The 16,201-nt window shown below is 37.0% G+C and overlaps 1 protein-coding gene across 3 annotated transcripts in view; it reads left to right on the top strand.

The window, feature by feature from the left end:
- The window catches only part of DPYD (dihydropyrimidine dehydrogenase), a 365,990-nt gene that overhangs the window by 259,759 nt on the left and 90,030 nt on the right, over positions 1–16,201 (top strand). For all 3 annotated transcript variants that reach the window (XR_012629947.1, XM_074877213.1, XM_074877215.1), the window contains 2 exons: positions 8,639–8,759; positions 9,640–9,759. Coding sequence is in view for 2 of the 3 variants with exons in the window: in XM_074877213.1 (XP_074733314.1) it covers positions 8,639–8,759; positions 9,640–9,759 (241 nt within the window). In the remaining variant the exon portion in view is untranslated. The remainder of the gene's footprint in view (positions 1–8,638; positions 8,760–9,639; positions 9,760–16,201) is intronic.

The raw sequence follows: 16,201 nt of genomic DNA, 5'->3' as shown, positions 1-16,201 counted from the left end.
GATTGCTTTACCAAATGAGAGTAAGAAAGAAGAGGGAGATGGGGATCTGCTAAAATAAAAAATTATCGAAATGCTGATTTATTGAAATTCTGTCAAAACCTTTTAGGAGTCTTTTGCGGTTTATTTGGTTAAACACTGTTACATTTAAAGTTCCATTTTATTATGTGCACCAATTTATTTTCTTTTAGTTTTTCAAAGTAGCCTAACTCAGAAATAGGAACCACAGTAGTATCATAGTCTCATGTTGGCTTTTCTCAATACGTGCTGTTATCTCTCACAGTATAGACAGGGTCTCAGAGCTTTGACTTCTCAGCTCAGCCATGACCAAAGCCTGGACCTAATCCAGAGTCACTTGATTTTGTTCAGTGATACATTGGTATCACTGGAAAAAAAAGGAGAATCGCGATTAGGCTCCCCCAAGTGGAACTTGCAGTGACTGATCTGAAGAGCAGCTGATCAAATCATGACACCATGCTTGCAGCTTTAAAGTAATAAAGTCCTAGAATCTAAGAATGGAGCTAGATGGCAGGGGGTTTTAAGTTCTTATAATTTACCACAGAAAATTAAAAAAAAAAAAAAAAAAAAAAAAGTTGAATCTAGTCTCCAGGTTCTTGCTTAGTTTTTTACTTTGGAAAAAACATCTATAAATTTGGAGACATTACTCCCTATATATATTTTGTAAGCAAAAATGTGCTTGTTTCACTAGTAGTACATGCTTAGTTATATAAGCCATATAATATCTCTTCATTTTAAAAATATTACAGTTTTTGTTCAAATTATAAAGAGAGCACTTACTATGTAGAAATAACATAAATGTCTTAATTTACCCAGTAGCCTTCTTTTAAAATATTTTTTTATAAGAAAAAGGAGTATTTTAGAGTATGTAAGAGAGTAGAAAATAAGTATATCCTTGAATTAAATCAGTGAGCAATAGTCACAGTACATATTGTTGCTATGGTAGTGTAGCTAAATGGTAACTATGTGGACCTTGCTTAACTCTTCTCATATGAATCTCTGATCTTTTAGACATTGTTCAAAACAACCCCCTTACAACCTCTCTTCATATTGAAAAGACCTCTTGTTTCCAAATGCAAGCTAATAAAAGCTGAAGGCCTAAACTGGAGTGAAACATTTTGATCCTCCCAGAAAAGATATGAAATTATCCATTTATGGACAGTTTTGAATTTTTATCCTGAATAGGATTTTCCTGTACCATTTTATTGAAGATGTCTAATGAGATTTTGAAGTAATTTTTTTTTTTTGCTAAACTAATGGAAAAGGCTTCAACTACCTTCAGTACGCTTTGGATCTCATGCCAAAAGGCAATAGAGTATTGACTTTAAAAGTGTCCTGAATTCACATACTGTCTTTATCTCTAAAAGTTTATTTTGTGGCATTGGTTTCACATTACATCATATCATAGATTCTAGACAGAAGGATATAAGCTCTCATCCAGCAGCTACATTTTTGTGGGGTTGACCATGTTGACCCGAAGCCTCTGAAGTCATTTAGGCATTTTTGGAAAGTTTTCCTAATATATACAGATAGCTTCACATACAACTGTGAAAACTGTTATTTCTGCCTTAGGTTAAACTGCCTCATTTCTTTCTTTTTGACAGCTGTGGTCAATAGATGTTGACCAAAAGCTGTCAAGTTTCCTGAGAAATGAGGAAGCATTTTTTACTCCAGATGAAAAGTAGAGAGTTATTCATCTTCTATCCTGGGAAATCCTTCCCTTAATTTGACAGGCTTTAAACAAATTGTTAGCTTTAATTAAATTTGAAATGGGACAAATGCACAACCTAAATTTCCCCTTTCTAGGATGTGAGAAGACAGTAAAATTAACCATGAGATTCGGAAATGGTGTCTCTTTTGCTATAGTGATTTACTGCAATTCTGTATTTAGGTACTGTGGAAATTTTGGGTGAGTTTAGAGATAAACAGTTTTATGAAGGCAATGTTGGACTTCTCATAGGAGTAGGGAGAAAAGATAGCTGTGGAAAAGATCAATAATAATATGGAAAAAAAAAGGGGGTGATTGCTAAAGGTATTAATTTGCAATGCTTTAAGCTGAAATTCCCATACTTTTACTTTCACATTTGAAGGAATAGCAAAAGAATAGCTCTTCACACACTGAGAATTTTTTTTTTTTTTTTTAAATTCCTTTTTCCTGATGAATTTCTGGATCCATGTTTGATCTGGAAAAGAAATATGTGATAGATACATATAAAAAGCATTTAAACTAACAACTTATCAGGCTAACAAGTCCTTAGAACTTCTGTGGGATCTCTGTAAAAGATGCAGATCCAGACCTACACATTGAGCTGGTGCAGTGGATTGAATAGGTGAGGAATCTATAGAAATGATAATTACTCACTTTCTAAAGCTGCTCTAAATATATGTCTGCCCCTGCCTGCCCGTGCTGCAGGTTGTGGCAGGTAGTGCCACTGTAATGTTCACAAGGAAAGGGTAGCATGGCCTGGAAGAACGTCTGCCTGTTGCATGGAGGTTATCTGCAGACGGTGAAAGATTCTTTTCTCCTTTCTTGTTTTTCAGATGAGGGTGCTTTTGAGTCCTCGTGGGCTCTCAGACAGCAATTTGACTGAAGATAGGTTTAACTGTTCCCCATGTAGTCTATTGTTGAATGAAACAGTAATGTGAGAATAGTACATGAATTAAATTTAAAAGCCAAATCATGCACATTCTCACTTTTAAAGTTTTTCTTAGGCTACATCATTCCTGAATATAAAAGCACTCTGTCCTTTTCCCATAGCTATCGATACTCTATTGGAAAATGTATCTACTGTGCAGAATGAGGAATTTAACTGTAGAACATTCTTTCATATAAAAAATTCCTCCAATGGTAGTAGATGGAAAGGGGCGACAAGATTTTTTTCTGAAGAGCCAGTACAGAAAGAAAATATGTCACCAGAAGAATGTACTGATGAGGGACTCTTGGTTCCACTTGCCTACTAACCATATATAAGAAATCCCATGTCAGCTTCATGTGTGTTAAATTCATACAAAGACAAAATAAGTCCTCTGTACCTTAGTAATTAAAATTGCAGACATGTTGACATAATGCATGATTTAGCCATGAAACACATTGGCAAAAGATATATATGAGAATAGTTTTGTAGCCATCAAAGACTTGAGGTTTATGAGGCAAGACCAGACTTACACTTGCATTAAATAGAATAAAGTATTTTCATTTCTGAAACTTTGTGGTTTAGGTCATTGTAGTCAGTGATAGATGAGGTATAAGGACTTTACATGCAAGGTCCTAATGGATCTTGAAACGTTCTCTGTGCCATCTAGAATTTTCCATCATCACAGTCAGGATAATGGACTTGTGCAAATCATCAGCATGACCTGTAATAACTCCAGTAGTCCTATGTAAGAAAACCTTCATACATATATGTATGAGAGATATATATATACACACATATGTAAATGATACAAATCAGGATTCTGTCTGAGAAGTTATGGTTTTATACTTTCCACAACTCCAAAGGTCCTTACCCTGTTCTTAGTGATACAGAACTGCCACCACTATAGTAATTAGGGATGGACTGAGGGTTGCATGGTATGGTCCATTTTCTGTAGCCCTAATTAGACAATGTCAGCTAATGTGCTCTACTGAGTGGTAACCTTCATGAAGTTCTTGGGGGAAATTCTGTAACAGTTTTATTTTTATGATATCTTTCAGACTGACATTTGTATTCTTTATATACGCACACATACATATGTACATATACTCACAAATATGTGCTTCCCAAGGACTGTTTGCATAGTAAAGAAAAGCATGTTCGTTACCCTAAAGCAGTTGTATTATTCACATTTTTTGCATTATCCAAATACTCTGAAAAACTGATTAAATTCAAGTATTAAAAATATTTCTTTTGTTAATCTGGAAAGTATCTCATGATTTAAGGTATTCTGAAGAATCAAGTGCAGTTTTCTGCCAGACAAACCTTTTGAGATCTTATGCAAATGATTTAGTAAAAACTGGGCACCAAAACAAGGTGAGTTTGAGGAGGTGCACCTCAGTCCATCTAACTTTCCTGTCTCCATTTATTAAACAGATATAATAGTACTTCCCTACCTCAGGGAGGTGTTCTGGATACAGTATAAAGATTGTGCAGTAACAGGATACTGTAAATATGAGGACCCTGCAAGAACACTGAAAATAGGTCATAGTAAAAATTTTAAAAATTTCCAAAAATCTACAGCAGATATTTCTGTGGTAATCTCTTCATGGTTTTGTCTCTTTCCATGAAGCACAAGGAAAGGTGACCTACTCTGTGCACAGCATTTTCACACTCCTTTTTAAACATGCAGGATGTATCTGCCTTGGGGGTGATAGGACGTGGGATTCATCTCATTACCAATGCCAAATGCAATCAGTAGACAACTTGCTGCTTTAATTTCTGAGGACTTATTCTTATAGTTATGGTTGTAGTTAAGCTTATCATGTGATCATTTAGAAAAAAAGGTGAATAGTTGTTTTTCCTCTAGTATATCTACCCATTGGCAATGAGTAGTTAGGATTAAAAGCTCCATCTAGCCCAAGGCTATAATGAATATTCAGGAAAAATGATTCTGTACTGCTGCTTAGGGAAGTAAAAAGACAACCCCTGTAACATTCAAATCTCCTGTGCCTTTGGAATAAACAAGCAATATTTGATTAAGAACAGGAAGACAGAAGACACACTGGTGTACATCTCATACCAAAAAAGACTTTATATGGTATTAAATTACCAACAGATTCCTGTAGTAGAGTGCATGAATCAATGTTATGTTTTAGCTGATGATAATTTCACCAAGCTTTTATTTAGATGCTGTTTGTTTAAAAAAAAAAAAAAAAAAAAAAAAAGCAGATAAATGAAGTGTGCTACCAACGGATGTTACAGTCCATTGAAGCATTTGTTCATTCTTCTGGGTTGACACACAGAGCAAAATTATGCTACACATTCTGTTACAAATCACACTGTATCACCATTAATGAGAGAACCAACAAACCTAGTTATGTGCAACAGAATAAGATAATTTATAACAACATGGTAGACTTTGAACCAAAAGCATTAAAATCCTGTACTACATTAAGCAGAATAATATTTTAGTTAGTTCATATTGTTGATTTTGCGAATGTAAATGCCCAGCTGTTTTTACAGCTAATAACATTTTACGTATCAAGCCATTTAGAAAATATTTCTTAACTGTGCAGGCTTCATCAACCACTTTATCAATGATCAAAGCTGCAGGCACTTTCATAAAGTTGGATTACAGTAAAAAAATATATTTATGTTGTATTAGCAGTGACAGGTATTTTTTGTAACATGATTTATGGGCCTCGATTCATTCTTTTACAAGTTATCTGCTCATCCTTGAATTTTTTAAATCCAATCTCTGCTAAGAATCAGTAAATGCAATTTGTAAATTGAGGTCAATCTTTCAGAAATACAAGTAGATGGGAGGCCCTGAATCAGCAAAGTGAATTAGGCGAAATGAAGCCTGTACATGGCCTCTTTGAAACTAGTTTTTTCGTACCAGGCTGCTTACCTTGTTAAATTTGCACCTGAGTTTAAAACTTTGGTGAATATGATAAATTAATATTCTCAGAAATCTTAAGTTTTGAACTGCATTTCAAATTGGGATAATTTCTGTAGTCGATCACACTTAGAAGTGAATTCTCTATTTCTAATCACTTAAATCTTTCTCAAAAGTTGTGTTCTTGTGTCACCTCTGCAAATTGTTCTCAGTCCAATGGCAAACTTCTATGGAGAGGTTGTACACCATCCAGTGAACTTCCCCTGGATTAGATAAATGTAGTTCATTCATTTCATATGTCCAGTGACATTAATATCTTCTCTTTTCAACCATGTAATGACTTATGATGCATTTTTCCAAGTTCTCAGTGCAAATATAACAGGAAATTATGAATTTTATAAATGAATGAATGACTGTTTCTTAATGATCTAAAGGAGAAAATGTGATGTTATAGATAAAAACAGGTGGCAATATTATTCCTCTTTGAGAATATGTTGTCTGTAGTGTGTAAAAGCTCTGGTATTCCCATGCAGTGACTTCATGTCACTGGCATGCAGGGAAGCTCAGGCACGTGGTGGTTGTGGCCACTGGACACTTGCGATGCCACTGCAGGGAGTGGAGGGAGGGTGGGCTCAGGTGGCTCACTGGTGCTGGCTGCTACACCAGGAGGAATCTGAGCAGGCGGGGGCTGGAGGCAGAGCAGCGGGAGGAGGAGGAGGAGGAGGAGGAGGAGGGTGGATCAGCTGGATGCTCCAGTACAGTTCAACTGTAGGACTTGCACTGAAAAGGGGAGCGGTGAGATCTGTCACATGTGTGTATATTTTGGGGGTGGCGCAAGGGGAAACTAATTTTTTTTAAGGTATTCAGCATTATATGATATTTATTTAATGAGTAAATGAATTAAATAATTACAAGGGGAAAAAAAGACTTTAGAAATACCTGTTTCAATCCAAAATTTTCAAATTTAATGGAAATTCTAATTTTTTGCATAAACTTCAGCACCTTTCCAATTCCTATCAGTGACTGTCTCACTGTGCAGCAGAGCACTGTGTTAACTTTTTTTTCACTTTTCTGTGTTTCCTTACTAAACATTCCTATTTTTTCTTGGAATAATAAGTGAAGTAAAAAAACTCCTTCAGCTGAGTTTTCATGTTATTTTCCTATTGTTACCTGTGGTTTTATGGGTACCGAAAATGGGCAGGTTTCCAAGACTGACACAAGTGAGTGTTTCAAAAGGGCTTTGTCTAAACATGTGTTGTACAATCAGATTTTTAAACTGTTTACTAGCTTGAGAAATTGAAGACCTTTACATTGCATTCATTGCATTAATCTTGGTGTGGGAGAAGCAGAACTGATGGAAAATTAAGGTCTTTACTTACTTTTGGGAAAAAAAAGGTCAAATTACTATTTATTATCAAAGACAAAGTAGTTAAATTGTCTTAGGTAGGATGGAAATTAGGTTTATATGAATGAAAGAGATCTCCCAATAAGTTATTTGGTGTGGATTCAAATAATTATATATTTTTTAAAGTGTTAGTATGTGTTGGAGTAAGAATTTTTATGGCAGCCCTATAAGCACGATGCAGTCAGCATAATGAGTTATGTGGTGCCAACATCCTGAACATTATTACAAGGATTTCTAAGGAGAAGTATTAACATAAAGGATATACAATTCATGTCTTCTGGAGGGTCTCTCATTTCTGTGTTGGGCCTCAAGGAAATTCAAAACAGAAATGAAAGTCAAAGATGCAACTGCTTTCATACTGCCAGCGCAGTGTTCATACATATTTCATGGAAGCTGCATGGGCGGGGAGATCACCATTTTTATTGGAATGGCACAGCTAAGTCTCAGGGTTTTACTATTCATGTCAAGCACTGTGTACTTTCTAGGAACACAGCTTGTGGGGTTTTTTTGTTAGTATTTAACCATGGGTGTAAAAAGAAATAACAGCAAGGGGATGTTTCCTGTGTGTTCACTAGACTGACAACCTTGGTGTCCACTGGATAGTTTTAAACTAGACTTCATCTAGGCTCATCCCATTTTCAGCTACTACATAGCAATGCAGCTCTCTGAGTTTTTACAATATCCTAATGGGGGAAGATTATTCATATATGACAGACTTAATTATCTGAGAGAGGAATAAAAATTTAGTAAATATAAATGTAAATAATCACTGTGGTACCAATTAGCCTACCCACAAGTTATACTTGTACTAAATCTTGTACCATTCAATTTTTAACCAGATCACACACCATGTTCTACCTGCATCAGTATTGAAATAGTAAGGTGTTTGTTGAAGAGCATTATCAATAGCCAACAGAAAAAACACCCAATAACCCATACCATGAGAGTTATATTGAACAATACCCATTATATGTGCCAGACACAGAATGTTAGTTCGACTGAGCCATTTTCAATGGAAAGAATAGTTGATTACTGTCTACATAAGACATATTCCGTAAGGGAAGTAAATGCCTGGAAATCAGGAAGAGCCAACACTTGAAGATTTCGATTTCTGGCTTTAGCAGAGAAGATTTTGATCTTTCATTTACACTATGGCCATCCCAAGTTATTCTCTGAAGTGAGAGGAGAACTCAGAAATGCTGAATTGCATTCTGATAGCCGTGCAACCTCGAGTCATCCTTGTTGTTCTGATCAAGGCATGATCAGCGAATGCTTCAGGTTCACATTATTTTATAGGATACTGGTTATTCTCAATATACCTTACATAGAGTAAGTCATTAAAACTGAAAAGTAATTTTTAAAATAAAGGGGTAAAAAAAGTCTCTGTCATTCAAGATGATATTTTCCTCTCTCTGGGAAGGGAACATTTTGTGATATCTTTATCTTTTGGAAATAAAAAAAGGCAAATTTTCCTTTTTTCATGAACTAACTTCTCTGTAATGGATTTGCAATTCCTCGATGTGTCTGAAATAAGTTAACTAATGAGATGAGGTTCAGTCCTGATGTGTAATTTCACAAAATCACAGTATAGCCACTTATAGCAAAGTTTTCTATTTCCTTGATGCACCTTTTGTTCATATTACTTTTAATTATGTTCTATATTTATCTGACCTATTTGAACAGGATCCAGAGCTGGTACGGAACATCTGTCGCTGGGTTAGACAAGCTGTTCAGATTCCTTTCTTTGCCAAGCTGACCCCAAATGTCACCGATATTGTGAATATTGCGATGGCTGCGCAGGAAGGTAACCGAAGCCAGTGCACAAGCTGTGCAGATTTACTAATTTGCTGAATGGGATAAGATAGGGTAGTTGCTGGAATAATAACAAATAACAACATAAACTAATATGAAAATAGTTTATTTGATGTATTTAGAATAAGCATAGTGATCAAAGGCTTCCTGATTTTGTCCATGCTTCTAGAATATAGCAATATATGAAGAGAACTATATTAGACTGTTAACAATAAATCATGTATGTTTGTGTGTGTGTGTTTGTCTGCACACTCCTATTTCTATCACATTTATGCATTTACCATACTATTGTAAATTCCCCTATTCCTACATTTAGTAGTGAAGATGGTGTGCCCTGAGAAAAAAGAAATACGCCATTTGAAGGTATATGTATAATTCTTTTTTTCCTTGGAGCTTAAAGTACAACATGGCAGGAAATTAAATTTGGAAGTAGGTGTATTAATCCATTACTTAGAACCATGGTCATCATTTCTCTGTCGCATTTTGTCTTGCTCCTCACAAGTTTGGAGGAAGTGACCCTGTGCTGGAGCACCTCCAGGTGTTGAACAATCACTGTAGCAGGTTTTGTCCCACACAGCTGAAGAGCAGAGATCTGCCTGTCAGCCCCAGTGTTTCCCACATGCTGTCCTATAGCCCTTACAGCTCTCTCAACTGATGCAGCCTGCCTTGAAGCTAGTGTTAAATTTATCAGCCCAGGATTGGTCTTAAGGACCCTTTTCTGCACATCCCTTACAGTTTGTTGCTTTCTGTCTTCAGCTGTTTATTTGAATTTCTAGTTATTTCACAGTTTCACAGTTTTTCTGTTGTATTTTTTCCTCTCTTGTTCTTATACACATGATTTAACAAAAAGTGACTGACCTTTTCTTTCACAGGTGGCGCAGATGGTGTTACAGCCACCAACACTGTGTCAGGACTGATGGGACTGAAAGCAGACAGCACACCTTGGCCAGCAGTTGGTGGAGAACTGAGGACCACATATGGTGGCATGTCAGGTAGGTGTTGCCCTTTTTGATGCATGGTACTTCCTTGGAGGCTTTCAAAACATCAGGAGGTCCTTGTAGTGGGCTAGAATATCATGTCTGCAGTTGCACCGAGTCCTTAAAGCTCACCGCTGGTCAATGTTTCTAATAGTCATGACAGATGGAACAGATTAAGTGTGAAGGCTCTTGGGTTGCCCTTTCCTTAATGGTAAAGCACTACATCAGAATACTGTGATAGGGTCACTGGAGAGGGAAGGAAATCTCTTCTCTCATGACCCTCGCTTTTCCTCAAATTTTTCATTCTGTCACAATTGTCAGGCCCCATGTTAGACAGAGGCTAATGAAAGGGCATCGCAGGGGGAAATATCAACAATCCAAATGCAGTCTATTTTTCATAGCCCAAACTCCAGCCTTCCTCCCTCCTTCCCACCAAGTGCACCTCTTCCAAGGAGGTTATTTCCTCCTTTTCCCACCGTGGTAAAAATGACAGACTGTATTAGACAAATATATGCATATTTTTGTAGCCTATTCCTTGAGATATACAACAATATCTTGTGTAGGCCATATTTCCAAGTCCTGCTTCACAGTTTAATTTTAAAACCAGCAGCAAAACTTTTACACTCCAGTTCAGTGCCTGTGCACACTAATATATTAATCTGTTGACCCTGTGCACTCTGTTGCTGTGACAACATGAACTTGGCCCTGCAAAGACAATACTGTGAGCTTCTTGACTTTACTGGTATGGAGATTAGTCTCCTTGGTGATAGAGGTAGCAGTAAATATACATAACAGAAGTAATAGCATCCTCCTGATTCAGTCAAACACTATTTTATCGGACCTGCCTCCTACCTCACCCCAAAAACATAATCAGAGGATACCAGACAGGCAAAAAATGCTTTATTTTATATGACTGGTGTTATCCTTAGAGAACCATAAGAAATGTAGTAAAAGATAACTTTTAAACAAACTTTAATTGAGACAAGTGTATTCAGTGGAAAATTGCCTTATTGCCTTAGATAACTATATGGAATTTGGAATTTTTTAGAGAACGCTGAAAAGTAAGGAAGCAATAACAATCAGAAAAAATCATTATGCCTATTGCATAATCATTTTTTCATGATGACAGTCCAATAAGATGTTATATTTTAATATTATGCAAAATGGGAGGAAGAGGGGAGCAAGAAGAGAACAGCTACAGCCCATTTCAATTTCTCTAGCCTGCCATGTTGACAGCAAAAGAATAAAGGAGGTCACAGTGGGTGCTGTGCATTAAAAATTAATAAAAGAACTATTGCAGTAGTATTTTATATAAGTAACACCATTCACATTTTCTCATTTAAGTTGCAATTTCTGAATATTCCTTCCTACCATAAGTCTGTCTAATAAAATCTATAAAATGACTGCATTATGAAAAGTGTGTCTCTTATGTCACAAATTTGAAACATGTATGTAGCGTAAATTACAGTGGCACCTGGATGCTCAGCTATAAGGGAGGACGTACCAGTATTTCTGTGGTTTATAATTCTGTTATAAGTGGGACCTGAGGAAAAGTTCTTTCTTTATTTTATTTTTATATATGTGTGTGTATGTGTGTAAGTATAAAAATGTACTTTTTTTCCTGAAGTTTTACATGTATCAGAGGAGATAGAAAATGTCATTTTAGGATGCACCATTACCTATGACACAAATCTGGTTATTTAAAAAATATGAAAACCACTGGAAATGCTGTCAATTTATTATGTTTTGAAAGGGCATGTTGTTACAGACAAATATATAAAGATTTCTTGTTGATAATTGGCATCACTAGGTCCCAATCCCACAACTCATTGTGCAAAAGAATACCACAGAGCTAATAAAGTCAGTAGGCTCTGCAACACATTGCAATACTTTCTGCTTAGCGATCAGGGTATAGCAGTATACAAATTTACAAAAGCAATTTTAAATCAAAAGAGCTAGCATGCTTACAAGAAGACAAAAAATGGGAGAGCATGTCATCTTGTCAGAGTAAGGGGCAGGGTAGCCATACTTCTGAGGTCCGTTCCTGGCCATGCCAGGGCTGAGCCGTGTGGCCTGCAGCCAGACACTTGACCTTTCCATGCTTTATTTTTCCTGTCTGTGAAATGGCAGTAACACCACTTACATGCCTACAGGCTTGTTGGGAAGTGCTCTGTAGTTCTGGCATGAAAGTCACTTCATAGTGTAAAGTATTGGCTTTCTATTTTGATGTGCTTAAACTTCTTGTTCTATTTTATTATCTGATAGAGTCAGTAGTTTTTGTTGGTTTTTAAAATAATTCCTCTCAAGAGAGAATTAAGTTTTTAAGTGAAAGTCAGCACTATTGTAGAAGCAGTAAGTCTGGTCCTTTTTTCATGTCTTTTACCAAAACACAGCTGGTTTATCATGTTCTGTAGTGCACAAACCTAGAGCAGATACAGCGCATAGCCAAGCTGTATCTTGCTTTTTGGATTTTTTTCAGTTGCACAGATTTTAGTTCTTTTCTGGACTAGAAATGATTCTTGCTTGGCACAGAGGTTCAGTAAGTGTGGCAGGAGTCTCTGTCCCACAGGATGCAGTGCTCATGGTGCTGCTGCGTGACTGTGGGTGGGTGGGAGCTGGCCCCCAGCCCTCTGCAGGTCTCAGCTCAGAGTCCTCTCAGTCAGATGTGCTGGTGAGGTCTGAAACATACGTAGGCTCAAAGCAGGTGATCCTCAGCATCACCCGGTTGGTAAGGAATTGCTTGCAATGGAGTATTTCTAGAGTGCTGGATTAAACTGGATTTTAGATCAGTCTGGGCTTGCTTATCTTTTTTCCCCTTCTCTTTACACATAAATCACAGACAGCTCTCCCTGTCTCCAGCAGCATTGCCTGCTAGTATAGGGGTTGCTCTGTCTGAAAGGGTGCTTTTGCTTCAGAGAGAGCAAAGCAGAAGCTGCTGTGCTTCGGGTCTGTCGTCAGCAGCAGGGACACAATCCTCCCTTGATGTCACATAGAGAAACGTGCCCTGTCCTCTGCACTCTGCATTTCCATTCACTCCCCTGAGAGCTGAAGGAGCCCCGTGCCTCGGCAGAGGGCTGTAGCGTGAGAGAGGCGTCCAGCAGAAAGCTGGAGGGAAGCCGCTGCAGCTCAAAACGCAAAAGTCAGCACTTTGCACCTTGAAACAAGGCCACAGGCCCGCCTCTGTCTCTGCTGGCTGAAGGGCTTTGCTGAAAGCTCAGGCCTGGCTCTGGCCTGCCAACCAGCAGGGCTTGAGGGGAGGAAGGTGCCTCGTGGCAGCACGTGCTGAGAGGGCTGGCAGGGAGGCCTGGAAAGCTCTGCGGCCAGAGATCACATTGCAAGGAAGTTGTTCTCGTAAAGGACAGCTGTTCTTCAGTGTTTTATAAATTCGCTATGGCCACACATTTCTTAATACAGTGCAAGTTGCCTTCTCCAGGTAAGTGCAAACTCACTCCTCTGAGTTTGATGAAGGTTTCTGTCAAAGAGTGAATAATGAAAGTATGTTAATGCCCTGGCCTAGTAGTAGCCTGACATTTTGACTTAGAGTCTTCCCTGTCCTGCACTGTTCAAAAATGTGCTCCTACATGGCTGTGTACTGAAGAAATGTTTTTGGTATACAACTTCCCCTTGGCCTTCTCTTCCCTCGTCTTCTCGTCTGCCTCATGTGGAAGCAGCTATATGCAGAAGGATTGTCATTATTTTTTTCCAGAAAAGAGAGACATTGAAAAGGGAATTTCTTTTTAATTCCTTTTAAATTACTAAATGACAGGTAGTTTCCTATGGCTAACATACATAAAATGTCTAATTTACATAAAAATAACAATTAAAAAAGTTTATTAACTTCATTACCAGATCCTGAGATGTTTTGAGAACAGACATATGTCTGTTTTTTTAAAATATTTTTTTAAAAATCTTGCAAAGAAGGAGAGGCTTAATGAGATTACTTTAAAACCTCTATTTAACTTTGAGTTGTTACAGTCAGTGTTTTCTTCCCAGGCAGTGCTCGGGTAGTGACCTTCCTGTTTTGATCTAATTTGATCAGCTGAAAATCGCTAAGCTGTAAGAGGCATCATTGTTTCCCCCTTCCTACCCTCCTGTTTGTTGGGTGGTTTTGACAGGGAAGGATCCCAATATCCCAGGTGGATGTTTGACCACTAGACTGTAGGATTAGTCTCTCTCTCTTCACTTCCCTGCAAATATTGAATTATTAATACAAAGTGAAACAGCTCTCACAGGATACACGCTCATACTAGCACAGTCTGCTGACCTGCAATGAGCCTGACTTGGGAGAGGCAGGTTTAAATCCCAGGTGTGAGCCCAGGTCCCAGATGGGTCCACTGGATTCCAAGTTTATCCTCCAACTATTGAGCAAAAATCTGTTTTTTCTTCACCTTCTACCTCTATTCTGGTCCCAAAAAATATTTGCAGGAGAAATTTAACTTTAATTTTGACAAACTGTTGTTTTCTAAAGAAAATTCATTTCTAATTGGCACCACGGAGCCTCAGCTGAGCCCAAGGACTGTGCTAGCCCTATGGATTTCTGTGGCCCGATTACATGAGAGGACATTGTGCTTAGAGGATCCCAGTCTTCATCCATTTTTTATAAGTTTCCAGGAACTGCCCGTTACTCAAAAAGTGGAAATGTCCTAATGAAGCCTCCAAAATATGGTTGAGGAAATAAGCCCTTATGATGAAAGAAAAATACTAAAATTAGGATATGGCTTCTCAAACTGTGTAACTACAGGATTAGACACATGGTTTGATTTCCATTAAGGAACTTTTAGAATTGATCCAGCAGTATTTCAGCTTTGAGAATTCAGAATACATGAGATTTTACCCGGAGTTCTTCATATACATGTGCAATGCAGAATATTTGTTTCTTTTAGAAAACGAATTCTTTTTAAAACTTCTTTTTAGAAGCTAATGCTGTTTTTCAATCCTCACAAAGAATAATGACTCCTGGCTCTGAAAGAGATGTTTTAGTCTGTATAAGTATAAGTTATTTTGAAAATGAGTATTTTATAGATACCAGAATAAGATGCCAGGTTTCCCAGAGAACTGTTAATATACTGTCAGCAGCTATATGCTTCCCCAAGATTTGTTTCCTTTAAATGTATTTCAAATTTTTTTTTAAAATAAAGTTTTTTCATGAGCTTTCATAGTGTGCTTCCATATTCCAGATATATTTTATAAAACACATCACATTGAGGCACAATAGGATATCTATTGCAGGCAAAATAGAGCAGAGCTTCTGTTTGAATTTCCATGGTTTTTTGTTCTTTGTCATCTGTTTGTTTCTTTGTTTTTGTCTGGAAGCCAGATCCTTAGGGGATAAATTTATAAAACCATACACTGGACTTAGCAAAAAACTTAGGTTAAAAGCAAGTCTCTCTACAGTGCACTCACTATGTATCCTTTTAATGCTTTGTTGCAAAAATATTACAGTAGTAGTTCAAACATCTCACATCTATGTGCTGTTATTGCTTTGTGCAATTATTACATTCTGTAGTATTTTTGCATTATTTGCACAAATATATTGTACAGCATGTTCAAGTACATGTGTTTGTGTGTTTTCCAGAACAAGAGAGATTCAGAAAGTTATGTGTTATAACTTCATAGCTGACCATGAGGGATGTCAGAAGGAATATACCTAGTTAGCAGATTTGGTCATTAAATGTGGGAACATGTAATTGTTGGAAACCAGCAGAGGCAGTTAATTTTAGTTACTTTTGAAGTAAGTCAGTGGAGCTATCTGTTTTTACAGAAAACACTGTCAGATAGCAATTGTGACCTTTAAGGAAATGCTTTGCAGGTGTTATTTCAATAAATTAAAGTGTATACACTATGAGAATAATTGACATTATTAATAGGGGCATATATTCTAATCTGATATGTATGAATTATATTGAAAGAGGAGAAGTTGAAGTTATAATAATAAGGGCTGCTTTTTAATTTGAATTTTATGACACATCATTAAAAGAAAAGTGAAAAAAAAAAACCAAACAAACAAAAAAAAAACCCAACAAAACAAGAGCATTCACTTTCCTAATCACAGTTCTCTCAGTGACTGTGCAGTGTGGATTCTGGTCAATAGAAATGAATGAAAAGCTGCCCACCACTGAAGACAAAACAAAATGTATGTATTCACAGGCACTTCTGTTTGGTATAAATATTTACTGAGAGTTAAAGACTATTTACATTAACATATATTTATAAAATAGTGTGGATAGGAGTAAAAAAACAAATATATGCCTTAGTACAATTTTAATTTTGTTTTATTATTTCTGTTAAATGTAGCTCAGCCATTACAAGCCCTTATTTGCATATATTATGTCAGGATTCACAAAGAGTCCTCTGTTTTCCATCGTGTCCTTGCGGCAGTCTGATTTCTCTTAGTGTTCTGCCATCACTGGTCTGTGCAGGAGAGATCAGAGCCCTAATAATAGATTTTTGACAGGGA

The sequence above is a fragment of the Strix uralensis genome, chromosome 8, assembly GCF_047716275.1.
Source record: "Strix uralensis isolate ZFMK-TIS-50842 chromosome 8, bStrUra1, whole genome shotgun sequence".
Taxonomy (NCBI): domain Eukaryota; kingdom Metazoa; phylum Chordata; class Aves; order Strigiformes; family Strigidae; genus Strix; species Strix uralensis.
The sequence above is the reverse complement of the archived record's forward strand: the minus strand, read 5'-3'. Positions and strand labels throughout refer to the sequence as shown.